Here is a 27,059-nt window from a genome sequence, read left to right on the forward strand (position 1 = left end):
CACTCTGGGTTTTTAATGAATTTACAATGAAGCTTGGGCTTTCACGCAAGACCCCAAACACCTTTTAAATTGATTCACAAAAAATGAACAGTGTTATTAACTGGTAGCAGGACCCTACAGGGGGCAGGAAGGCAGAAAACATATAGCTCGATATCATTTATACAATGCACACAAGTAGGCAAGAGCAGGTAGAGCCAAACACCTGCCAGCTCACCAATCATGTTAATGAGCAAGCAGGGAATGGGAGACTACTCTACTGAAACACCAAGCCGTGGAGAGGCAAAGCTGTTGGGAGGAAATGAAAATGATTCCAAAAGCATCGAATATTATTGGTACTAATGTTAGTAATACCAGATTAATATTGGCGGGGGGCCCTCTCAGCTCGAGCCCCCAATTGCCTGCTTTGTTGGAACACCCCTGCATGGATGTGTAATGAGGTAGAGACAGTATAGATGCCATTTCTGTCAACACACTCTTAACAAAATTGTCCGACTTGTCCGGTTTTTGCCACATCTAAGCTATTCGTACTATTCTTTATATCTTGGAGGCAAGTTGCAAAAACACACTGGCATAAAAGCTCTGAATTTCCCCGACGTATAATTTTATACAGAACTCTCTGTGCAGTCAGCAGTTGAACACTTTCAAGAGAAAACTCATCTGACCAGTGGCACTACTTTGCAATTATGTACAGGTGTAGAGAGGATCTGTAGGGATTTTGGTGGGTAGGCAGTTTCTGTAGCACTGGCTTATGTAACAGGAGTGTCTCTTTCCCAATATGAGTAATGCCGCTAAAAGGCCATTGGGATAACAGGAAAGAGAGCGGCGGAGCATCTTTAACCTCTTCCCCACCTACCCACAAAACCACCTACTCTCTCTCTCTCTCTCTCGTTTCTGACTCCAGGTATTGCAGGGCTCTCCAGAACTCCGGTTGTTTTTGCAGTACAACTTTGTGCTGCATCAGCTGCCTGAGACCTGGAATCACTGTCATTATTTTAAGAGTGAGACGTTTATAATCCTCCTCAAATCCACCTGCAGGAGGGAGTCAGTCACCTCATTGGCGGCTGTTTGTGTTCCAAACATCCACCGGAGAAGCCAAACCTTACTTTTAATGGGCAAAGACAAATTCTCAATGCGAAAAGAATACTTGGAAGTATAAATATAACCCCAGTGACACGGTAACAACAGAAGAACGAGAGCATTTATTCCCCAAAGGTCATGAGGAGGTTTATTTAAAAAAGGCAGAGATAAGGTGCGTCTTACATTTCTTCAGATGAAAAGTGAGGTATCTCCATTTTTAGAGACTGAGTATATGACGCACAAATATGTAAACAATGTGATGTCATGCTTTATGTTCTAATATGTGCATGTGCTTGACAAATTGTCATTTGCCATCACCATAGTAACAGTCTCTTGAGGAAGATAGATATTGCAGTGTTTGGTGCCATTTGAAAGAAGAAACTAGACCTTAAGGATAATTTTCCAACCTGTGACACTTCAGGTCCGGATCATTGTTAAATCTAAAATGAATAAGCTGTGACATACGTTTTGTGGCTGGAGAGTCCACACAAGCATATTTAAGGATTCTTCTAAATTTCATTTAACTTTTTAAAAAAAAATCCATTCTCTAACCTTTGAATCAAAGGGGGGGGGGGTCTTCTGTTGCCATTCACAGTTGTAATTTAGTTACTCTGTTTAGCTAGATATTTTAATCTGTGCCATGAACTCACTTAAATTGTCACAAGTGTTTGCACAGCCAGTCATCGGATGTAATCCAACCTTCAACACTCACTGATGAATTAGAAACTGGCCAGAGCCAATACTCTGTAGCTGTTTAGATGATGCAATATGCAGGATCCCTTGGTGTCGTCAGTTATTAGCAATTGCTCAAAGTGCCCAATGCAGTATATTCCTCTAATTTTATTTGTTCACAATAAGACATTATCTCTGTCATACAGTTGAAGCATACGCAAAACCAGAATCTGCGTCACAAAGCTCGCAGGCAGCATCTCCCTGTGCTTCTCTGAAACTACCCAATGCTCTGCTCAGCCTTATGTTACCATGGCTGCATCTAGTTAATCCAGCATTTGTAAGTCTATGAATGGACTCGAGTGACTCCCCTGCTTCAACATGTCTGTCTTCTCATCAGTGGCCTATTGAAATCCCTTACAGTTTCCTCACAGTGCGGGTTATGTTTACAATTTGTTTGCCTGTATATATTGTGAGTACATAACAAACTATGAAAACTATCAACGTTAAAACAAGTGTAGATAAACCCTCTCTACTGTATTTAAAACACTAGGACAAAGGAGCACATAGCAAAGTTAGAAGTGTTTGTCAAAATAAAATGCTAAATCATCCTTCTTAACTCAGCCTCAAATAACCCTTTCCCCTTATATTAAAAAAATGCATGGTTGTATTTCGAAAAGAGACGGAATAGGTCACAGGAAAGACACTGTGTAAACAATCCCATTCCATCTCCAGACTTTTTTCACAGTTTTAAGAAAATTTGATTTATTTGTTATTTTTCTGAAATGACTTTCAGACCAAAATGTTTTATTTTCCTCCACAATCCTGTACTCATGCTTGTAAAAAAAGATGAGTCAACTTATAGTTCATCTTAGTTGCCATAGAAACCAAAATCAATAGTCATGGGGTCTGTGATAGAAACTTTTGAAGGGCTGAAGGCATGCTTCTCACAAACATCAGTGGAGACCTTGACTTCAGCAGACACTGAAGACATTCAAAAGATTTCCTTTCAAAAGATCAAATTAACAAGTCGCAATCATACAATGAAATATGGAAACATGACTACAAAATAAAAGCCCTGGGTGTAAGTGGATACATTAAGTCATGGATTTTAAAATTATTAATATGCATAAATATTTATTATAGAAAATAGTGATGTTTAGGAACAAATGTAGCAAATAAAAATGCCAGTTTTAAAGAAAGGGCCTTGTGTGTTATGTGTTCATAAAATGTTTGGAAATGAAATTATGACTAAACCAATATTGTAATAAAGGATTGTATCAAACAAATTAATGAAATGAGTTTAACTAGTTGTTAATAGTTAGGAGAGTTAGGACAAATTCTTTAAACGAATTCAAAATTTCAAATGAACTTGCCATCTAAACCTATAATAATCCATTCCATTAAATTTTAAGGGACGGTTCACTCAAATTGCAAAAATGATTTGGCTCGTAGTTGCATGCAGATTATTTTTATTGTAGTCTTCTGTCTTTCTACAGCAAAGGAGTTGAATGCTGCTCAAGTGTATTTCCAGGAACAAACTCCACAAAAGTCAAAGAGAGAGAAGACGAAACCAAAGCTACACGACTTGTTCTGAAGTAAGTGTGAACAAATCCGATAAAGACCAAATCATTTGGACAGTTGGGGAGTCATGTGGAGTTTGACTGTTTCTGCCTCCATGTTGGAGCGAGGCATGGTGTCACAAACGTTACCCTCACACTTCAACAAGAACATTTGGTGCTCTTTGAGGTAACCATAGCTACCACAACGGAGCGAGACCGGATGTCCATAACGCTGATTAACACGTAGTCGGTGGTGCATCTATGATTTCTGTGTCAAAGCTAACATGTCCATAACAAGCCAATTCATAGTGAGCGTCTCCAGAAAAATGATCAGCTCAAGTAACCCAGTCCTCATTTCAACCCTGCAAAGGAAGCTTTGGTGCATTTCATTATGAGGTCATTGTTTCAGGACAAAGAAACAAATACATGTATGTTTTTGAGAGGGATCATATCCTTGTAATTAGCGTAGTATCGCGGCTCCTGATGAAGTATGTGAGTGAGTTCTTGTGGTAAATCAGAGTTTATGACAGCTGCCTTTAGGTCTGCATTCAACCACTTTCATAAAAAGTGGGACTCCTCTTTCTAATTGCTGCATGTTGATTATAAAACAAACAAAGATACATTTAAATAAAACTATTACACCTCATGTGTTATTTCCACAGATTAAGAAATTGTGATAGTTTTTTTTTTAGAACATATTAGGACTGTATTAACCTTTATATTACAAAATGTAGTAATGCAGGTGTTCCTCATCTTTAAATACCATTTATATTCATAACTAAGTTTAATATTAAGTAATAGACGAATTATGTAATGTGATGGTTAAAACACAATTCTGCTATTGAGCTCAGTAGTGATTATACTAATATGGTTTAATGGTCACTATCCACCATTCTATAAAGGAATATATTTATACATATGTACATTTCTTGCAGGGTTTAGAGGGGACTGATATGGGTCACTACCTGCGTACCCACTAAGAAGTATGAGCAAAAGATGCACTTCAGTGAGTTAGTGAAAGAAAGGAAACTATGCATCCAGTGTTCTCCCAGTAAAGTATTCACTTTGAGGCATATACATTATAATATTTCTTGAATTAATCATGGGAGGGAACATGACCCAGTGTTACCAGATGGTTGAATGAACATTGTTTTTTTTTCCCCTGAGTATGTGTATTGCTCTTCTTTCAATTTAATCCCCTGACACAAACACACATACGTGAAAATTATGAATAGATTATAAGACGTGCATAAAGCAGTTTGCTAATTTTCAACCATCTCTCTGCCTTCCTACACAACACTGGTATCAAATGGTGGTTGCCATAGCAACAGGCTTGCAAGCCACAACAGGGCTTTTGGAAGACAAACACAGATCAGCATAACAGAAAATCTCTCTTATCCACAGTTTCTGTCTACAAACCCATCTAAACCCGGCTAATGAAACCTAACATGATTGACGTCACAGCAACATGGGTGACTGCTGACACCACCAACTCAATGAATTTTTCTGGATAACAGATAATACTTATTATTTAATGGAAGCAGGGCATGGAGCGGTTTGCAATTCAGCAACATTGGGCAATGTTTGGATACGAGTTTAAAACATCTGATGCCTTTATGTCTGGAGTTTGCAGACTTTGTGCATAGATTTTCTTCCGGGTGCTGCAGTAAGATCATGTATGTCAGGGGAGGAAGTTTGAGGATCTATCAAAATGATTCATACTAGAACTAAAAGATGAATGCTATCAATGATGTTGAAGAAACATGATTTAATTTTGATAAAATCCTGTTGCAAATTTGGTTTGATGGTCTGACAATAAAAAAGGTAACAATCAATGTCAAATACCTGCTCAATACTGAGACCAGCTATGATAAAACAAAATGGTTAAACCATTGAAGGCAAATGTCCATACTGTTATGTCATAGAAAGGACTGCCATCTTTTTACATTTGGTTTTTACCTATGGTATATCAGTTTAATGAAGAATATAAAAAACAATTAAATTCTTATTCAATTAAAAAAAATGTTAAATTCTAAGCAACACCGAAATGCTTCCTTGCCATCTCCTTGCTATATCATCACACACATGGGTAGGATGATGTGGTCAAGTTGCTCTAACTGGTGAAAAGAATTTACAGACGTGTCTTCCAGTAAGCAGGTTGGCCTTCATACGGACAGGCAGATATACAAAAGGTTCCCTAACGAAGGTAGCTGACATATAAAAGAACACAAGGGAACCTAAACAGACATGCTAGTGACAAGGGAAGGTTAAAATACCGACTGGGGTGAAGAGGAACGGGTTAGTGAGGGGGCAGTGGAGCTCAGGTGACTGAGAACAGGTGAGCCAGTGGAATTGAAGACAGGAAGAAAGTCCAGGGACACCTGGTGGATGGAGGGCGAACGGCAGGTGTGAGAAGATAAAGGGATGAAAGTAAACCAGCGCCATAGACAGGGTGTAGAGAACCAATGAGCAAACTGTGTCACATGGTACACTGCCATTCATTTCCAAGCTGGTTGGAAAGAAATATAAATGATTGAACCTCAGGGGAGCTATAATTTAAATTAAAAAAAATGTAACTGCGTATTCATGTAAACCCTATTATTGAAATAGAGTTCTTAATCTATATAACTCTCATCTTATTGACCCTTTTGTTTAGAAAACAGCAATTGTATAGTCATCTAAGCTCTGCAAAACAGTTGATGTTTGACCAATATGCATGAATGTACATTAAATGAGACTGACACACCAGGCACTGAAACCCATCACATACTGTTGAGCTGCTTCCAAAAGCTGGGGCCTGGTGTGAAACTGAAAACTTGACACAGTCTCAGCAAATGCTGAAGTGTGACATTTTTACAAAACCATTGTGAGAGCAAAATTGTTATGAGGACATCTGGGAAAAGAGGGGCTACTTTTTACTACCACTAATTCCTTGTCCACATCATAGCAGCCATGGATGTGTGAGCTGGTCGATGAGGAACACCTCTCATCCCCATTACTTGAATAGACTTTGAAATCCACTGCAGAATAGTTTACAAGAAAAAACCTGAGAGACGGCAGATTATGAGATGAGGGCAATTTGGCCAAGTATGCAACATCTAATGATCTAACCTACCCCATATACGGGTGTTTGTAAATCATTATTGGGTATTTTCATATCAAAGTAAACAAAAAAAATTATTTCTGAAGGGATGTTTTCTCTAAATATCTTATGTGAACAGTTTTAAACAATTTTCTTTTCCGTTTTTTTAGATATTTGGGGGATTTATTCCTTTATTGACAGGACAGTGCAAGTGTTTTCAACTTTTTTACCATTTTCTCATCTTATTCCCATTACCATTTTCTCATCACCAATCAAAACACATTGTCATGCATGTGTCCATATAGGCAGATGACACACAACTGTTTCACTGAATGGCCGGCTTTATAATGACATTCCTTGCACCATCTTTAATTTGCAATGCAGAAAGTAAGAGCAGAATTCTGTCAGCAAAGAAAATTAGATATAGATTGAGAGGGGTTATACATATATACTGTATATAAAGTACCTTCAGAAAGTCTGCTAGAAGATGTGAATGCAGCAATAAGCACTATCCCTACTGTGACCATCACTGAGACCAACAAGCTGACGAACACTACAGCAGCAGTAATCCTATAGGTGCTTGGTTTCAAGAGGATTTATATGTGTATATACAGTATATATTGATGGTTGCTGACTGGACAAATGGCCTTCAGGTTGTAACTTCGGTGAGCAACAATATTGATTGAATGCATCCATGCCATTGTCGTCCTTCAGATGCATGTGCTTGTTTGTGAGTGGTCTGGTTTGCTCTCTTGCAGACAGTGAATACCAAATATCGCATTACTTAACATAGCCAGCCGGATTTTGTGGGACTTGACTGCAAGGGCATGCTGTCAGTGTGCCATGGATATGACTCCTCTGGGTGTATTTGATCATTATCACCCAGAAATACCAGGGACAGGAGCAGTAGCTAAACAACCAAATTCCATTGATGGGAAGAAAGCATAAAAGAAGTATGGCAACATGTGATGAGTTGTGTGAGCAAAATTATTAGTTATCAGTGAAGAATTAGGATACCGGAATATCTACCTTCCTTAGCCGCTGTCACCATAGCATGACATGAACCTTTTTTTGTGTGGTGAAATGTGACATAACAGGTGAGACATGATGAGACATGATGAGACAGACCTCACTACACTGGGTGTGTGTGTGTGTGTGTGTGTGTGTGTGTGTGTGTGTGTGTGTGTGTGTGTGTGTGTGTGTGTGTGTGTGTGTGTGTGTGTGTGTGTGTGTGTGTGTGTGTCTAGAGCTAGGTCAAAAGAAACAACTAGTAAAGAAGAAAACCTGACAACATCAAATAAAAAAAATAAGATAATAATAAAATAAAGGAAGGAAGGAAAAAGGCATTTTAATCTAATTCCATCAATATTGTTACATATACATCATTATACGTGAACATCATATATACTGCACATGTTTATAAAAACAAATAACACAGATAACATAGCAATGGAGCAACAGCAAATATAGAGAACACACTGTTTCTACCACTATTCTATGCAAATATACATTTCGGTAATGCTGCTACATCACAGTATGAAAAATTAATAAGATGAGTGTTGACAAAATCTGTTTCATTATTAATGCAGAAGTGTAAGTCAGTACATGAAAAACTGCAGTAATGATACACATGAGAGGGTCAACGTATATGGTCTGAAGATATTTGCATTACCATTTTGCATTGCATTTGTGCAGTTATAATAATAACATATTAAGCACAATTTGTGCATGAATCTTTACAGAGTGTGAATTCTCAAGCCACATAACACCCTGGCACATTGATAACAAACTGGATGATGAAACACTCTTATCAAGTACAGTGAGCTATGTACCTGGCCTGGCCTTGTACCTCGAGGTGCTTTAATTGCTCTGCAAATTTGTGTTTGCCTTTCAATGTAATCCCATCTGTGGAGAGACGCTCACTCAGAGAGCAGAGATGGGAACAAACATAACACTTCTCTCCATCTGTGACCTCCCAGCTCTGAATGCGATGCAACAATGGAGAAGAGCAAGGGAGCGGGAGGAAGACTGCCTCGCTATTCAGGTATTTACTGATGGTACACAAGCTCAAGGATAGCAGCGAACAAAAGTGTGAGAAAGGCTGCAAACTTACTTGCAAGATATTTGCACAGGGAGTTGTTTTTTTAAGGTGGGGACGATTCAATCCATTACTTTAGAAAATGGGGATTGAACATTTTTAACTTAAGAGGAAAAATACAAAATCAAAAACCATGTTAAAGGTTTGAATTTCTCTGAAATAAAAATAAAAACAATATAATTAATAGAATGATTTCAAGTCCTTTTGTCCATATATTATATTTATGGGTCTTAATTAAAGAGAAAATGGCAAAAATACATAAGAAGTTAAAACAAGATATAAGAGGAAAACCAGACTGCGTGCATCAAATATGCATTTTGTTTTATTGCGTTCTCATATTTTCTCTCCTCCTCTCCCTCTGCAGACTTTCTCTCACCAACATCTCGAAAAACCTGAGACCTTGAGCACTGCTGAAAACACTCGGACTGCAAACACAGCCCAGTTCAAAACACCTGCAAGGAAAGGTTTGACAACAGTGAATAAAGCAAGTGTGTGTTTTTTTTTCTTACTCCTCAGGCCATTTTATACTGAGTGGTGCACTGCAGAACATCTGATGGCATGAAACACAAACACAGACCAACACTCACTAAATGACAACATCATTTTCACGAAGTCACAGGTGAATGCCACACAAACAGCACCAATGGAACATTTAAAGAGAACCATGCAGAGATCTCTGTGTTACAGCAAGAGGGTTCCCGGATCGAATCCTGGGTTTGGAGTCTTTCTGCAGGTTATGCATGTTCTCCCCGTGTTTGTGTGGGTTTTCTCCGTCTTCCTCCCACAGTCCAAAGACATGCATATTAGTTTAGACTCTAAATTGACTGTAGGTGTGAATGTGAAGGTGAATAGTTGTTTGTCTCAATGTGCTGGTGACCAGTGTGGACTCTGCCTTTCATAAGCAGTCTAGATAATGGATAGATGGATCTCTGTTGGCTAGAGATCTCTGAAAAATGAATATATAGATTGTATCAACAGAAAATGTTGAGTTTATTCGGTCTTATACAGTTTTAACTCACGTCAGTATAAACATGTGACTCACTCAGCTCAACCTTAAGATAAGCCACATTGGCAGCAGTCACGTTTGGCACTTTAAAAGCAGCGATCCATCCCTATTTTTCCTGGCTGGAAAACAAGACATGGGTTGTTTAAGTTGCTTTAGTTTTAAACTTTGGCGATGACAGTGATTTTTTGTGCTCTCCCATCTGTTGGGACCACATTTGTCTGAGTGTCTTAGCAGAACACATTCACCAAGACTGGCTAGTTTCTTTTCCCCTCGTCCAGTTTGTCATGGATCACACAACAGCTGCTGTATGATATTTGCAGTTTCGCAGATTCCAACCAAGCCCTGCTTCAAAAGCAGGGCAGTGTGAAATGAAAGTGTAAAATATTTATAAATATATACACTGGAAGACAACAAAAGGAATTTTAGACCAGACACTTTAGGGGTCTGCAGCTCAGTGCAGCTATTTTCCCTCACTGCGCTACTGGGTTGGGATGGGGCTCTCGCTCCCCCCATCTCTCTCTCTCTCTAGGTGCTCAGGATTCTTATGGAGAACCAGGCGTTTCATTGAGTCATTGATAGTAATCAAATATTAATTTGCCCCTATGGAAACAAACTTCTTCAAAAGGAAATTTTACTGATGAAAGTCCATTTGTTCTTCATGGGGAGTACTACCCAACCAAACAATTGTATAATGTGTTCTGTGGCTCTGGAGGCTTAATCTTAAGTCTGAGAAAATAACGCTGATGTCATCCAGGTTATCTCAACTTGCATTTTTGCTTGAGTTTCTAGTTTCTACCTTTGAATGTGCCCCCGCTAAGTCCCCTTGTTGAAATCACATCCAGGACAGAAAAAAGAAACAATAACTCTAAGAAATTAAATAAATGAAAACAAGAGTCAACATTCATGGTCAAAACAGAACAAAAAACAAGTCTCAAAGCCGAATCTTTCTTTGTGCAATTCAAGTTTTGATTTCAATACCTCTGTCTTTGTGTTACGCCAAGTTTTATTTCAAATAAATTCATTTAATCCCAGAAGATGCACTTTCTCCCAACAACTGCCTTGTACCTCTTCCTGGATGAGCAGTGAAATCTGTAGAACACTAAACGTTGTATGAATCAAGTTTGTAAGCTATTCTTTTTATTTTTTTATTTATTAGTTTCCGAGCTTAATGGCCAACTTATTTATTTATTCATTTCATTTATTTTGTTTGGGAATAACAATTGTTTATCCATTCATCGATTTTATAATTCAATTATCAAATGTCTGTTTTCATTTAGGTGCTTTAGTTTAATACCTTATTTGGATGTAGATTGTCCCAGAGGCTGCAATAGCAAATAAACAGCAAGAGCATTTTCCAAGGTGACACTGGGCAGAAACATAGACTGACTTGTTTTTAACACTTATGTCATTGTATCTGGGAGCAGAAAGAGGACTTGTTGTTTTTAGGCTGATGGGAACATGTCGTGTATTTTCCCCATTCTGAGTTCACGTAAACCTCATTATGCATATTCATCGTCTAACCCTTCCTCCTCTTCATCATGTGCAGTCGATAAATAATAATGAATCAGTTGAAACCAGATCTTCAACTAACCAGTAACCATTTACCTGTGTTGGTTTCTGTTTGTCCATAAATCCCTTATGTGAAGATTGTGCAGAGCAAAGCATAACCATCACTTTCTGTTGCACGTTCATCTCCTCTTGCATATTCAAATCCCCGACCTCCATCTGAACACAACCAGTGCTTGTCATCGTCACCTTTTTAAAACCTGAATGCAACGGATGATATTTTTTTAGATCCATAAAATATTTAAAGACTATAAAAAAATGCTAGATACACAGATTAGGTAGAAACATGCAGTTTTTAGTGCGTGCTGACATATTCAGACCTCTAACTGTGTGTTTTTCCTATCATCCACCCGGCAGAGAACTGGAGCTGTGCTGCTACAGACCTGTGTCATCGCACTCAGCATCATTTTTCCAGCAGCTTTTATGAGCTGCTTTCATGAAGAACTCCTGTGCCCTCTCTTCCTCTAGTTACCTGCAGTTTTTACAACATGAACACCAGATTTTAAAAAAAATGTAGGAATACAATTTTATGTAGGTGGAACTTTGCTCATCTGCAGCACCTGCATGTTTTTTTTTCCTATTTATTCAGGATGATGTAAGAAAACACAAGTCCAGGTAGACATTTCTGCTGTGCTATGAGCAGTAAACCATATTTATGTAGTAAAAAGACACAATCTCGAACGGAAGGGGGAAAAATTGCATGATAACAAGACTCAAGTATATCTGAAAAACAAATCTTTAGCTAAATCAAATCACTTGTCAGTCTGAGAGTAAAAAAAGAAAGAAATCAGTGCATACATCCTAAAATGCTTTGGATTGTCGGATTTCCCGTGGAGATCATTTTGATTAAATGCAGAAACAAGTATTGATTGTTGAAGGACTGGATTTGTCCCATTTGCTCAGCAGATGCCTGTAGTTGTGTTGTTGGTGTAACACCTTTGTGTTGAGCTGTGTGCTGTAGCGCAGCGCGTCACTGCTGCAGCAACATGAGTTGATCTTCAGAAGGAGGAGTTGGTTGCCCTCTAGTGATAATGACAGGTACAGTTGATATCCCTGTATAATTCAGTAGGTGCAGAGCAATGGAGTTGTTCTGCATCGAACATGACGATTTCACAGGTGCTCGTACCATTATAGTTTACATTCTATAGTCTATATGAAGGGATATAATCCATATTATATCCCCATATAGCAAGAAAAATGTTGAACCCTGAGCACAAGTCAGCATTCGTAGACATTTATAAAATATCCTCAAGTAAGCCGACCTGATTCTTTTCTATAAATCTGAGAACTAAAGCACGTTACATTCACTTTGTCTCATTCACACTTGTGCTTCCGCTGTTCGCTACAGAGTAAAAACACTTTCCATCTGCACATTGTCTTTGTTTTGTGACAATTAAAATGTAACAAAGATGGAGGACTTCCAGTGTGAGTTCATCTCGGCTCAAATCACACTTTGTCGTACCTACATTGTCTTAAATCAGTAGCCACACCCTCCGCAAGCTCAGGTTGCACATGTTCAACAACCTACGGGACGAAGCAGAATGTCCCTCCTCTTGAATGCTTTCCAACTTTGATTCCAGATCATGTTGAGTCTTATGTGCTCCTGAGACACTTAGCTGGTGCCATGACAGTCTGTGTCAAAGTCTGAGGCCTCGGCCTCATCTGCAGATTCAGTCATAGAGGGGTAAGGCCTCGGCTGGTCCAAGTTTACATAGTTAACCTTCAGACTGATATAGTGCTCTCCTTCCAGACAGGACAGGATGTGCTGTACTTCTGAAACCAGGTGGTGGAAGCTCAGTCTGCACTCAGGCTCCGGGTCCCAACATGCCAGCATGATTGAATACCTGTGGAATGATAAATGAGAGAATGAGTCAGTGCATGACTATTTAAACAGGTGTGTAAACTACTGAATGATGGCTGCTTATTACAACAAAGAACTTAAAGATATAGTTCACCCAGAAAGGAAGATTCACTCATTATCTACTCACACTCAGTGGTCTCAGGGGTAAACAGTGTTGTAGCAGAAACGAAAACAATTGAAGAAATTAGTGACCAAAGCTTCAGATGTAATAAAACAACAGAAAAAACATAACATGCCTCCATACTGCTTGTGTGGTGTCATCCAAGTGTCCACAGGCCCCGATATCAAATTTGACACGAAACAAGGTAATTTCCACCGTGTTTTAAGCCTGAAAGTCCACCAGAAGTGGCTAAGCTAGCGGACGATAGCATTTCCGACGGTCCCTGAATGCAGCCACATTTAGGCTAAACACACGATGTTAATGACCCGTTTCGAGTCAAATTTGAATGTCGGGGCTTGCGGACACTTGGATGACACCACACGAGCAGTATGGAGGGATGTTGTGTTTTTTCTGTTGTTTTATTAAGTCTAAAGCTTTGGTCACAAATTTCTTCAATTGTATTGGATTCTGCAGCAACACTGTTGCCCCTGACACTCCTAAAGTGTTTTGTGAAGTCAAACACTTTACCCACCCCTTCATCGGCATAGTGGTGAGTAGATTATTAGTGAATTTTTATTTCTCGCTGAACTATCCCTTTAAGCGCCAAGTCTCTTGAAGAAATATATATTTTAAGACGTTGAAGCAATTGCGTCCTGTCGTCATGTTTTGTGATGTTTCTAGTGTGCTGTTGAGATTCTCACAGACTATCAGGGCAATACTGCGGCTGTGGAAGCCGTCGTCCCTTCAACAAGTAGTTTGTGATGTCATAGGGGTCCACCTCTGGATACGGGCTAGCACCTCTGGTTAGCAGCTCCCACAATAAGATGCCATACGACCACTGGGGGAAAGATAAGCAGTGTCTTATACACATATAACAGATTCAAACGTATTTCTGTGTGCATGCTTAGGTACACTCACCACATCTGACTTGATCGTGAACTTCTGCGTTTGCAGGCTTTCGATGGCCATCCACTTCACCGGCAGCTTGGCCCGTTTGTGGTCTTGAATGCTGTAGTATTCCTTGTCGAAGATGTCCCTCGCCATGCCGAAATCTGCCACCTTCACTGTGAAGGTTTCATCCAGCCTGAGGGGAGGAGACATCGTGAGAAAGGATCCGCAGTTCTACACATACATTTACATTGATTTAGAGAATCAGTGTTGATGACCCATTACAGATTTGTCATACACTGGTGAGATGCACAGTTCTCAAATTATTTTAAAGAAAGCAAAGAGACATATTTCCCAAAATATCAAATTACAACATCATTTGTTTATTTAAATCAAACTAGAATGGTACTCAGTAGAGCTCGTACCTCTGCCAAGGCCCAACATTCCAATTATATTCAATCAAGCTGCAACAAATTTCACATACTTCAGTTCTCTAAATATGCCAGATTTTTTAATCAAGACCCATAAACCATTCTCTGAAAATATTGAAGAACGCCGCAATATCGAAGAAATTGGAATCCGTCCATTTATGGGTGTTTCCCTCACCCATACAGGATCCTTCCACCAAGTTTCGTGTTAATCCATTCAGTTGTTTTTGTGTAATCTTGCTTACCAACCAACCAACCAACCAACAAATGGATAGAAGTGGAAACCTAACCTCCTTGGCACGAGTAATAAACATCCATCCATCCATTATCTATACCACTTATCCATAGTGGTTCCTGGATTGGCTGGAACCAATCTCAGCCAAACATTGGGCACACCCTGGACAGGTTACCAGCGTATCACAGGGCTGACGTATTGAGACAACCATTCACGCTCACAGTTGCACCTAAGGTAAATTTTGAGTGTACAAGTAGCCTAACACTAATCTGTATTTCTTTGGACTGTGGGAGGAAGCCAGAGTACACAAAGACAACCCCCACACACACAAACTTCACAGAGAAAGTCTGAACTAGGATTAAAATCAAGAACCTACTTGCTGTGAGGTGACAGTGCTCATCACTGGACCAACATACCGCCCAGCAAGAACTATACCCTTAATGTCGCTATTAGAAAATATGGACAAGGTAATCTACTTTGTTACATTTAGGATTTCACTATTGTTGAGCCTAGAACCCGGACTTTACACCATGGTTAACACCTGGGTGTAAATACCAACTTTAGCAATCCAGCCCAGGAGCAAACAGTGTGATTGCTAACATTTCAAAATTGTTCTAATGCTGTAAATCAAGCACTGTATTAAATCAGTGGTGCAATTCAATGACCCACGCCTTTAACAGTACAGCTCAGGTGACACATCAGCTTAGCAACGTCCGGTGAAATTGCCTCTTCTAGTCATGACAAAGCCTTTTTTCATTGACACGCCATTGGCCAGTAAATCCGTGTGTGATTCACACTCACATGCAGTTACGTGCAGCCAGGTCTCTGTGGACAAACTTCTTCTGAGCTAAATATTCCATCCCCTTGGCAACCTGGAGCCCAAATCCAATCAGGTCTTTCACTGTCGGGTTCTGTGGAGAGCAGAGAAACAGTCAGAAGAGCTGATTAAACCAGAGCTCATAGGGTGCAGTTGTTAAAAAAAAGAAAAAGAGCCAGGTTGACAGAGTAAATATTCCCAGTCATGACCCTCCTGTTCCAGAAAGTTTCATTGCGTAATTTACCCTTTTCTCAGAACGGATGAAATGACGCACATCCCCATGTTTCATGTACGGGAGCACCACCAGGGGGAGTCCTTCTTTAGGCAGCATGATGCCCAGCAGTGACAGTATGTTCGGGTGGTGGAAACCTTTCATGATGATGCCTTCTCTGAGGAACTGGTCCACCTCGCCCAAATCTGTGATCCCTGTTTGTAAAAGACGTGCCGTTATACAGACAAGTCCACCAGCCCAGAGCTCGTGTATTGATGATTCTCTTTATGAAATACATATTCACATACTGTTTAATGATTTTACTGCACAGTGGGTCTCCTGCTTTTTGCTGTCTATCAGGTATCCATGATAAACTGTGCCAAAGTGGCCTGCATGGAAGGAAAAAGAGGCTGTTATGGAAAGTGCTCTGTGCAAATGTGTGAGAGAGAAAGATGCCACGAGGCGAACCTTTGCCAATGATCTGGCTGTCCTCGATTCTGAGCATGTCAGCGGGGATCAGCACATCTTTGACCTCCTCCAGGAGATCAGAGGTCAGGCTGACCATTGAGATGTTGTCCCGCGGCACCAAAGGGACAGACAGATGATCGTGGCTGGCACTGTATAATAAACCCTCGAAGGCCCTTCCTCCTGAACCTGATGTTTGATGGGAGAGATTGACTGAAAAGAGAAAACACACCAAATGTGACGTTATAAAAGCAAGGATGCGACTGAAAGGGACAATTACAATCTACAAATATTTGACCCTTTATTACCTCAGACAAGGTGGTAATATTTTTGTCTACGTTTGTTTGTTTGTCTGTTAGTCTGCAGGATTATGCAAAAGCTGATGGACGGATTTCTATGAAACTTGGCGGAAGGATGCAGTATGAATCAAGGAAGGGCCCATTCAATTTGAGTGCGGAATCCTGAAATTTCTTTTCACTTTCTTTAACATTGCGAGATTCATAGTTTGTTTAAGAGAATAATTCATGGATCTTGGGAGTGATATTTATGAGTGTGTGAAATTTGGTGTGGATCCCCAAAAATTTAAGAGTTAAATTAAATTTCAGGATAAAGGGAATTCAAATGTGGTTTTATAAGGGGACTGCTGAGCCTTAGTGGAGATTTGCACTCTACTCAGTAACATTTTAGTTTACTCTTCATTTGTCAGGTCAATTTGTGCCCCGATATTTAAAAAAACAACGTGAGTTGGATTCCAATGTCACACCTCGTCTGTAGTCACCTGTTGGTGAGAAATCAGAGTTGCTGCCCACGCGACTCCGTGAAAGCATTGTCGATAAGCGATTCTCAATTTGGGCTGGAAGGACAGATTGTATAAATGAAAATCACTGAACAACAAATGGTGAAAAAATATACTTAAAGTCACTGGCATAAGTCACAGTTGGACATGTGAATAAAAAAACAGAGCATAGTACAGAATAGGCATACAGGACATTATGAACTCCTGTTCAAATCACAATTACAGTGTCTCACCCCTCTTTTTCTTCTTCACATGGATCATCCCAATTAATGCAAGGCCAGCACCTACTACCAGCGCACCAATGATGCCCAGCACGATGCCTGCGATCACTGTGTTATTGTCGTCATACACCACTGTGCCAACATCGTATGCTTCCCCATTCACAAACACCTGCAGTAACAAATTAGTACATTGTTCAATACATTGATTTTTTTTTATCAGTTGATATGGATTAAAGTTTGCTAGTCTCTTACCTTGACGGGTGACCCCTCCCTGGGAATAACCAGGCCTTTAGGAATCCTGCACGTCAGCTCATTTAACAGAACCTGAACGTTGCAGTCCACACCGCCTATGGTCATTGTGATCTTCATGCATGTACTCACCGTGTCTAGTTTTCTATGCTGTTACATTTGTGGAAAAACAGTTTTAATGTTATAAGGCAAGTGGCAAATGGTACTTGATAAATACAAAAGGGAATAAAAGAGAGCCGGTGTGTGAACATACATGCAGCGAAACTTCTGTCTCTCCCGGTTTCAGAAGTAATTTCCTGTCGTCGTTCTCAAAGGGAATGACTTTGGCATCCGTGTGGTAGTCGAAACGGCTCTTCCAGAGGTTCTTTTTTCCATCCATGTGAATAATAATCACTCCTATTTCAGACTTCTCTTCTGGCATTTCCTCTTCAAGAGCAGGGGCCCAGCACTCCATGTGCGTGGCATTTGCCGTGCCCTGGCAGACCTCGAGTGAAGTCGGCAAATAAAACATTGTTTGAAATCACAACTAGTGTAAACATTTTGAATCACAGGAAAGCAATACTGAGAAGGAATATGACAGCATGAACGGTCATTCGTTCTCCAGCTCATGTTGATGATCTTAAGTCTTCCACAAAGATAAAATAAAAGTGACTGTAAAAAATCGAATCAAAGAGTCAACTTACTTGCTGAAGAGATTGAATGCTGGGATTTTTTGGAATGTACTGAACAACGGTTCTCTGAGCAGAGTCAAGATTTTGACCTTCTATCACCAGCTTGGAGCCTCTGCAGTTTAATAAATAAACATCACTGACTTCTTCATGTAAAAACACGGTTTATGTTATCATGACAATTTGGAGACTGAATCTCTTCATAAGAGCCGAGTAGAGCAAAGCATGGTCAACCTCCTACCTTCTGAAACTGCAGTGAGGACGTACAGAGGTTATAACCGGGTTTTTCTTGTAGGAGAACATCTTTGTCGTCGTCACTTGAAACTTGTCGATAACAACTTTGACGGGTACTTCCCCGACACCTGCTGCTGCTGCTGTTTGGCAGACGATTGAACACAACGGCCCGTCTCCTTCAGGAGCACTGGAACAAAAACACAACACAGGAACTCAAAGGTTCAGTGTTTAGAATTTAGTGACATCTAGTGGTGAAGTTGCATGCTGCAGCTGAATACCCCTCACCTCACCCTCCCCTTCCAAACATGAAAGAGAACCCGGTGGAAGCCTTCAGTTGTCATAAAAACTCAAAAGGTGTTTAGTTTGTCCAGTCTGGGCTACTGTAAAAACATGGCGGCCTCCGTACAGAGGACCCGCTCCAGATGTTAATATAAAGTATTTAAATATAAATGGCCTATTCTAAGGTGAAGAAAACAACAATTTGTACAATTTAGATGAAAACAACACTTATTTTACATTCAATTTCTGCCAATAGATCCCTTCACCTAAATCTTACACACTGAACCTTTAAAGCCTAAAATTAAAGCGCACATCTGAAGACACTGAAGTCAGTGTGTTTTGTGTCTGTGTTCCCCTGTCTGTCTTTGTGAATGAGTGCTTGGGAGAGTGTCTGTGTGTGTATGTGTTTGTAGGCGTGGTGGAGTTTCCTGTGTCTGGATCTCAAGTCCATTCAGCTGTCTCTGATCTGCTGGGCTGCTCCTCCCGGCCCACACACGGGCCATTCATCATTCATCCGCTGCAGTATAAAGACACCAGCTCGCCGCTCGCTCAACGCCAAATTTTTGTCATCAGCTACCGGTACAGATACTCGGCCGTATCCTCTGTGAATTCAGTGACTTTTCGGATCCTCATATTTTCTCCTTGCTTTTTTTGTAATGCGCCATTATTTCTGGATTCGAACACTACTACTCACCCTTACTCCTGCGCTCTCCAGTCAGCTCGCATCCCTCCTGTCATCTCAGCTATTAATTCTATAAATAAACTGTTTAATCTTTCCTCCGTGTCTCCTGGGTTTGTGCTCACTGGTTCACTCTAAAATCCGCCACTAACCGTACGTCAGCATCGAGGTAAAACCATCTGCGTTGCTCACCTCTGAATGAGACACTTGTTGTTATCCAAGAAGACGTCTCTCTGCGTCCCTGAGTTAAGATATCTGCCCGTCAGTGTCACCACTGTTCCTCCAAACACTGGCCCATAGTCAGGTCTGATTTCTGTTATGCTTGGTTCCTTAAGAGACAGAGGTGAAATACATTCCTATTACAATCTAACACTGCAATCACATCCAAAAGGTAGTTTTACAGATGATACACTGTCTCTTAAGAAAAAAAAACTCTCACCACAAAAGAGAAACCAGGCATCTGAGCTGTGCCTTCGATTGAGTATCGGCCCTTCACTTCCCCCTCGTGCACTTCCAGAGTGATGCTTAGGTTCTGGTTTGGTGTATTTTCCTGAATCCTGCAGACTAGCCTGTGTTCAGGACATGAGAAATGAAAATGGTGTTGAGGAAAGGAGCTTGTCAGACAGAAATGAATAGCAGCAAATGTACCCAGTTACCAAACAACATTTACAATGTTGAAATGCAAATAATCTTTAGTGCACATCAGTGATTTTCCTCTGAGACTTGGAACAATTATGTTTTTGAATACTTGTATTATAGAGAAAGAACTGTACTCTGCTGTACTTTGATTTTAAAGCCACTTTTTAAACACATTTTTTCCTCCTCTCCTAAATCTATATATGAAGCAAAATTCTCTGATCGCATCCAGCATGTATCTTCAAGGATTTAATGCTCCTGATGAAATGGTTTGAGAAACTTCTCTATCTCAAGTTACATCAAATATTTTTTATTTAAAGTGTTTTTCTCTTCAGGTGTCTATAAACTACAGTGTTCGTTAGCTGCTGAAATATTGTAAAATATATTACTTAAGTTATCGTGTGTTTGAAAAGGACGATGCTCTAATTTCAGGACGATACAAAGTGCCTTTTGTGTGATTGTTTTGCCAAGAGGTCGACTAAATGGCAGCAGTTGTTATCTAAACCAGAAAAACTGTGACGGCTTAGTTTTTGCGTCAGCGCTTGAATAAAGGGAAAGCTGATGAATAGTCAAGACCACTTAGTAGTTAACTTGTTGCCCTGTATCAAATAGTCTGCAGAACTTCTATTGTAATACTGAGAAGATAAACTGTGTGGCATTGAGTGATATTTGTGTTACTCACACTACACTGCTGCTCCTTTCAGGCAGGATAGTACACGTGTTTCCAGAGCCCACTGTGATGATGTGGGTTTTGTTGCTGACGCTGGCCCGTTTCTGAGGGGACTGAAACTCCCAACCACACAAGGTCACTTCTGTCTCACCACCAACAGGTGCCATTTTAGGGAAAAACTGGACGAAGGGTTACCATCCAGATTAGAACAGTGTCACACTATGAACCATGGTGTTTAAAGTTCATGCATTAGCTTTAATCCGTTACAGTTACCTCTGTTATGATGGGCGCACAAGTGTTCCACTGCGATTCACACTCATGCTGCCTCGAGCATATTCCTGAACACCAGCCACAGTTCATGAAGCGCGGAGCTGTCAGGCACTCGGAGCATGTCATAAAGTGAGCGCACCCGGGTCCTGCAGAGGGCACCCGGAACATCTTGATGAAGGAGAGAGGAAGACGAGGCTGAGGTAAGGCAGCTGACTAAACATGCCAGATTATTTTATATCAATATCACAGACTGTATATAAAGATGGGACTCAGGGACCTTGATTTACGCGGCTCCACAGCCCCATCACTGATCACTGGGGTCAAACAAATCATACAAATGAAATATCAAAATCAAGTTCGGCCCGCGAACCATTTTTTCATTTCCCATTTTCGATCGGAGCAAAAGATCCAAACTACGAAAAACAACCCGTTATTCGCAATCCAACTGACAATCAAACCAACCAGCCAACCAACAAACAAACGCACAGGGTGAAAACATGGCATACTTGGCGGAGGTAGAGGGCAGCACCTGCAATTCATAAAACTTACCTTATTTCCAACGAGAAAGAGAAGCGAATCGTTTTGGTACAAAGATGCTGTCCTGGACACTGCAGACTCTCCCAGAGAAAAGTTGGCATAAACAATAGGCCTGTATGTGTTGAGAATCACCTGGGGAGTAAAAATGTAGAAAATATTCTATTTTAACTTTGGATTTCAAAAGGTTTGCTTGCAAGAGAAATGATATAAAATAATGACAGCACTGTTTTATTGTCACCTGCAGGATCCTGCCATCTGAGGTACCCAAATTGGCCAGCGTGTGATTACTGATCGTGGTGACAAGGACGGCAGTGAACAGGACATCTTTCATCTGACCGTTGAAGAGGTCTACTCGGTAGTGTGGACTTGACACCAGAGTGGGCATGGCGCTGCACGTTTCGTTTGCTTGGGAGCTCTGGACAAGTGGATAAAACGTGTTAGCACTCAGTCAGCAACAGGAATTCAAGTAATTTGGATTCCAATGTCAACATTCTCCTGCTTGTATCTGCCTCCGTCAGCTCTGGTCTCCTTCTAAGCAGATACAGCATATTTAAATGCATAGCCTGGGGAGTGACTGGAAGGGGGAGCAGAGAGGAAGTGGTCCCGCCTCACCTCCTCTCATTAGAACGAGCTGTGAGAGACACGAGGTCATAAAACAGCAGTGACTCCAGTTCCGTATGTTGACTTGGTGCCAGTTTCTCAATGCAGATTTTCCGCTACAGACACATTAAACAGTAGATGACGGAAGTGTGTGGAGAGTTGATAGAGCAGGTGTCACACCGGTTCATAAAAAGGAATTGTTTAAAAAAGAAACAATAACGTCACTCAGTAGAGCACAAACCTCCACCAAGGCCAAAGAGTGCTCTTAAATTAAAACAGCCACATTCTGTTTCTCAGCTACACACTGGTGGTCGTTACAGGATTCTAGACCTATTGGATACCGTACAGCAGCTGGAAAGAAAACTACACCCTGTATGAAACCTCGTTTAAATCCACAAGACACAGTTTTTTTATTTGGATACGCACAGAGTTGCAGACACTCATCAACCCTCTGAGATTCTGTGAGCAATCGGAGAAAATGTTGAAAACACCCTATCTTGCAATATTAAAGAAAGAGAAAAAGTAATTTGGGATCCGCCCAATGATCCGCATCTGCACCAAAATTTAATTGGTTCTTCTCTGACACAAACCGCATCCTTCCACGACGATTTACGTTAATGCTTCCAGAAGTTTTTGCATAATGGTGCTAACTACCAGACAGCCAAACTGAGAAACAATGAACTAGGATTGCCCTTGGTAGTGTGCACACTAACACCACGGCCCAACAGTCCCCTTTTGGTGTCACATCCCAATTCACTAGATCCAGATTTTTATTTGAATCTGCACCAAATGGCACACGCTCATAAATATCAGTCCCCCGAACATGCCTGATTCTTTACATAAATATTACAGACTGTATATAAAGATGACATGACATCTCCCCCAAAAGTGAAGCCAAATCATCTTGATCGCCCCCCCATTAAAGTCGAAATTTAATGGCGTCCCTCCAGTAGTTTTTGTGTAATCCTGCTAAATAACAGACAGAGAAACAAACGCAGAATAAAACATAAATAAATAAAAGTAGAGCTGGGATAAACCAGCAGTACATACTTCCATTCTAAAGCAATTTAGCTGACTTGCCCATGTTTGCTTCACACTATTTTAAATTTCCATTCAGTGTTTTGCTCTTGAATATATGTGGAATCCAAGTTTTTTTTTTTATCCCACACATCCATTTCTATAAAAAGAAAATTGAATAAGAGTTTATTCGAGATTGTTTCCTCAGTGACTTCTTCATGTTTTTTTCCTATTTGCTCATCAAATTACATGCGTAAAAGCCAGGCACAGTACAACACATGTCCCTCCCCGTGAAATTCCTTCTTTTTATCAGTTGGATTTATAACTTGTTTTTGTTGGCACACATTCCTGTAGGTGCACACATGGCTGTCAAAGCTCAAAGGACACAGTCTGAACTCCCTGTACGGAAACATCTTACCACATCTTTAGTTACGAGCCAGAGAAGGTTTGAGGACCTAATCTTTTGTGGTTCCTTTACTTTCCTTTTAGCTTTCTTCACTGGTAGTATATTAGTTACAACCTGTGACCGGGATCAAATTTGAAAAAAAAACTAAACAGCAAGTGCAAGATTTAATCTTCACTGAGTCTTTCATCTTGAAATGCAAATCTTATCAAATCTAGGGTTAGGGTTATGATAATAGTGAGTTGGAAGCAGTTACCACCCTTTCATTGTGAAACTTAACAGAGCAGAGAAATGGCGTGGCAATGTGTAGGTCACACATCTGACTCATCCACCTCTCCCAGTTTTCTGAACAGGCCGCCTTTCTCTCTGTGCCTCTCTCATTCAGACACACACACACACACCGACACAAAGTTGTGACTCGATGACTTCAGATTACATTGACTTAGATTTCCTTGAGACTTACTCGAAACTTAACCATGATTACCCAATTAACTGCTTGTCTAATTTTAACCCCAACCATAACCTTAACCTAAGCCCAAATCTAATCTACTGGTGGTAGGCATTAATTTGTGCGGCAGAACATACAAGGGATATTCTCCATCTTGTCCTATGTTCTAAAATTGGATAGGGATCAGTTTAAAAAGGCATAGAGGTAATGATGTCCGTTGAACCACATTGAACATCCGCCTGCAGCCGCTAACACCTGCTAGCATCTACTGGTAGTAGGTAACTTAAGTTGTGCAGAAGACCTTCAAATGTACCAAAGGATATTCACCATCTTATCATATTTTCTAAAAGCAATTAACTTAACCTGACCTTAAAACTTATCTTCACCTTAACCTTTAATGATTTATATATGGGAACTTTATTTTTGTCCCCGTAAGGAAGACAAGTCCTCCTAAAATGATTGCGTGAACAGGTTTAGGTCTCAGTAATACCTGGTCACACATACACAAACACACATCCATTCATCAGAGTTACACACAATATTCCAGCAGAAGTCAGGATTTATAGATTTATACTATGCCCCGACTTCAGTGTCATGTATAACGTACTATCTCTTGTTGCACAAGACAATATTAAACCTTGAGCTTAATCATAAACTATAGTTACGATCGCAGGTGACTGTATTTACACAGTGTGTGCCTGTCACTTCCTGTCTGGACGTAGTTGGACCTTTGCACTGTGGCTCTGCTCTGATGACAGCACACACACACACACACACACACACACACACACACACACACACACACACACACACACACACACACACACACACACACACACACACACACACACACACACACACACACACACACACACACACACACACACACACACATAAAAAAGAGACACTCACCTCATGTGGGCAGCTCTCGCACGGCTGGAAGTGGCAGAGGCCTCTGGACAGCTGCTCTGAGCCTGACTTGCAGCAGGCCTCCACGCCCCGCTCAATCGCATGGTTCACTTGGGTAATAGGAAAAGCACACAGGGCTGAGTTTTTTTGCGGCTCTCCGTGCTCATTCACCTCTGCGAACACCCCGTACAGAACATCCTCTGCCTTGCCCACGTTCATCTCCCCGGCCAAGTCCTTTCCCACTCGCCCAAAGTGGGCCGCCTGAAGCCCATTGTACACTATGTCCTTGAAAGCCCCTCTCCGTCTCCTCCTGCGCTTGGGTAAGTAGCGGCACTCCAGGACCACCTCTCTGTACATCCACACCTCAGGTATTAATATTGGGATTCGTCCGAGTCGAGTCTGAAACCGCGAATCGCTCTTGAAAGGATTTTCTCTCTGCAGGGACAGAAAGTAGACGTAGTCCTTGGTAGAAAAGCTGTAGATGTAATTAATCCTGTAAGAGTCCTGTAGACTGGGGAGCACTGTCAGACCATTCATGACCATATGAAAGCCATCCTCAGTCGAGAGTGGCCTCACCACTGATATCGACCTCCTGGGATACCGCTGTGCCACTTTGCTGTCCACAGAAGCTGCGACAAAGAAAAGACATGTGGAAGACTCTGGCACGATGGTGACTCTGGTGCCAATTGGACTTGCCAGACAGTCAGGACAATAAGATGGAGAGTTTTCCTCTTTTTTGAATAAACACTTAGGCTCCGGCTTTGAAGCAACAATGTCAACAATGTCAATGAAGTGACAGATGCCATGCTGAGTGCTCCCACAAATGTACAAGTATGGCAAAAAATATTCAGCAGGATCCAGAAGCAGAACCTCATTGTCTGTATCCACTGGATCCCCGGGGTCTGTTGCGATGTCACAGACACGACAGGTGTCACACTGTGGGCTACCAACAGGTCCAGTTCTCACCTCCCATAATTTCTCCATAGTATAGTTCACTGCCTCTATGACATTCCGGGATCCAACGTACACATCCGGCTGATGCTTATCCCAGTGCACTACTATGTTCTGTATAGGTTTGTCAGTTTGGAAGTGGGGGAGGGAGTACTTTACAGTAAAATCAACCAGCCTGCGTGGGGTGGTAGGACATGTGTGCTGTCCCGAGGCGATCTGTGTTTGTATTATCCATATGCATACTGTCAGCAAGGCGGCCCAAGTGACCATCTCCACGTCCCAGTCCACTGTGATCAACCGCTACCTGTGAGACACTTTACTCCGAGAGAACATTCTGGGTCAGGAGCTCTGTGAGGGGAGACAAGACCAGGAATGTTGAGATTTCTCAGGCGGAGCAGCAACATTTGATTCTCACGTTTGGCAGAGTCTGTGGATGTGAACACTGTAAATATTTTTGCTTGTTTAAACAGGGATACGGCGTAAGGAAGTGGGGAAAAGAGGAAGAGAATGCTGTTTTAGGAAGCATCTACAATCTTAAGATATATGAGACTTGATCCACACACATGGGGCACAGCTGTGAAACTATAAAGGCAATAGAGACAGTGGAAAAATAAGTTGGTGCCGTGTCAGTCAGAAAAGTCTACTGTGGGCAAGACATGACATGCTGAAACTTGTGAAGCAATTATGGAAATGTTCAGGACCCTAGAGCCATACAGCAAATAAACACCGAAAAATACAACTAAGCCTAGCAATGCAAATAATAATAATAATAAATAATAACAACAAAGATAGCAAAATCAATGGGTAGCACTATTGCAAATAATTCAGTGGGTATCTATGTATCTATCATATGTAGCTGCTCTATGAAGGGAGAACATTAAACTTAAGATTATAGTTCAAATCAAATCTCGTGTTAACTAAAGTAAAAGTGGGCTGATGATGAATTCAGATTTTTCTGAAGTTTGAGTCATTCGTTAACGTGGACTGAACCACCCCCACCACACACACACACGCACGCACGCACGCACGCACACACACACACACACACACTCCAAAAACATGGAAATAAATAAACCTTACCTCTTTGTGAAGGTGTCAGAGTGTCGTTTAAAATGGCTCCAACAGTCCCAAAGTGTGAATTCTTCTCAAGACCAAACCTCCTGCTGTCCTGGGACCTCTCTCTCTCTCTGTCTCTCTCTCTCTGGCCCACCTCTGTGTACTCACCTGACAGAGCTGGAGAGTCACTGGCCCAGAGTTTACACTGGCCCTGAACCACAAGTCAGCACTCACAACTTCTGCTGCGTGAATGGAGACAGGATGTTACGACCTGCTTCAAAATTAAAGCACATCAGGGCACGTGGTGGGAACGCAGACCAGACAACCAGAGCTTCGATTGGTTTTTGACGCTCTCAGCAGAAAGTAGGATC

The 27,059-nt window shown here is 41.0% G+C and overlaps 1 protein-coding gene across 3 annotated transcripts; it reads right to left on the reverse strand.

Annotated features, from left to right (window-relative positions):
* Positions 1-11,678: 11,678 nt before the first annotated feature.
* On the reverse strand, positions 11,679-26,919 carry LOC118105194 (macrophage-stimulating protein receptor). 3 transcript variants are annotated; one of them, XM_035152685.2, is made up of 21 exons: positions 26,713-26,919; positions 24,685-25,980; positions 21,543-21,719; positions 21,317-21,436; positions 20,771-20,935; positions 20,510-20,676; positions 19,631-19,760; positions 19,384-19,520; positions 18,241-18,420; positions 18,015-18,114; positions 17,585-17,815; positions 17,335-17,481; positions 17,095-17,251; positions 16,844-16,918; positions 16,069-16,278; positions 15,909-15,989; positions 15,634-15,815; positions 15,374-15,483; positions 13,940-14,105; positions 13,723-13,859; positions 11,679-12,904 (listed from the first exon to the last, which is right to left on the reverse strand). In XM_035152685.2, the coding sequence occupies exons 2-21, from the start codon at positions 25,900-25,902 to the stop codon at positions 12,673-12,675; spliced, it is 4,122 nt and encodes a 1,373-aa protein (XP_035008576.1). In that variant the 5' UTR covers positions 25,903-25,980; positions 26,713-26,919; the 3' UTR covers positions 11,679-12,672. The 3 variants fall into 3 exon arrangements, with proteins under 3 accessions (XP_035008576.1, XP_035008575.1, XP_035008577.1); XM_035152684.2 differs by having other exon boundaries at positions 16,829-16,918; XM_035152686.2 differs by lacking the exon at positions 16,844-16,918.
* Between the last annotated feature and the right edge of the window lie 140 nt (positions 26,920-27,059).

The sequence above is a fragment of the Hippoglossus stenolepis genome, chromosome 3, assembly GCF_022539355.2.
Source record: "Hippoglossus stenolepis isolate QCI-W04-F060 chromosome 3, HSTE1.2, whole genome shotgun sequence".
NCBI classification, from domain to species: domain Eukaryota; kingdom Metazoa; phylum Chordata; class Actinopteri; order Pleuronectiformes; family Pleuronectidae; genus Hippoglossus; species Hippoglossus stenolepis.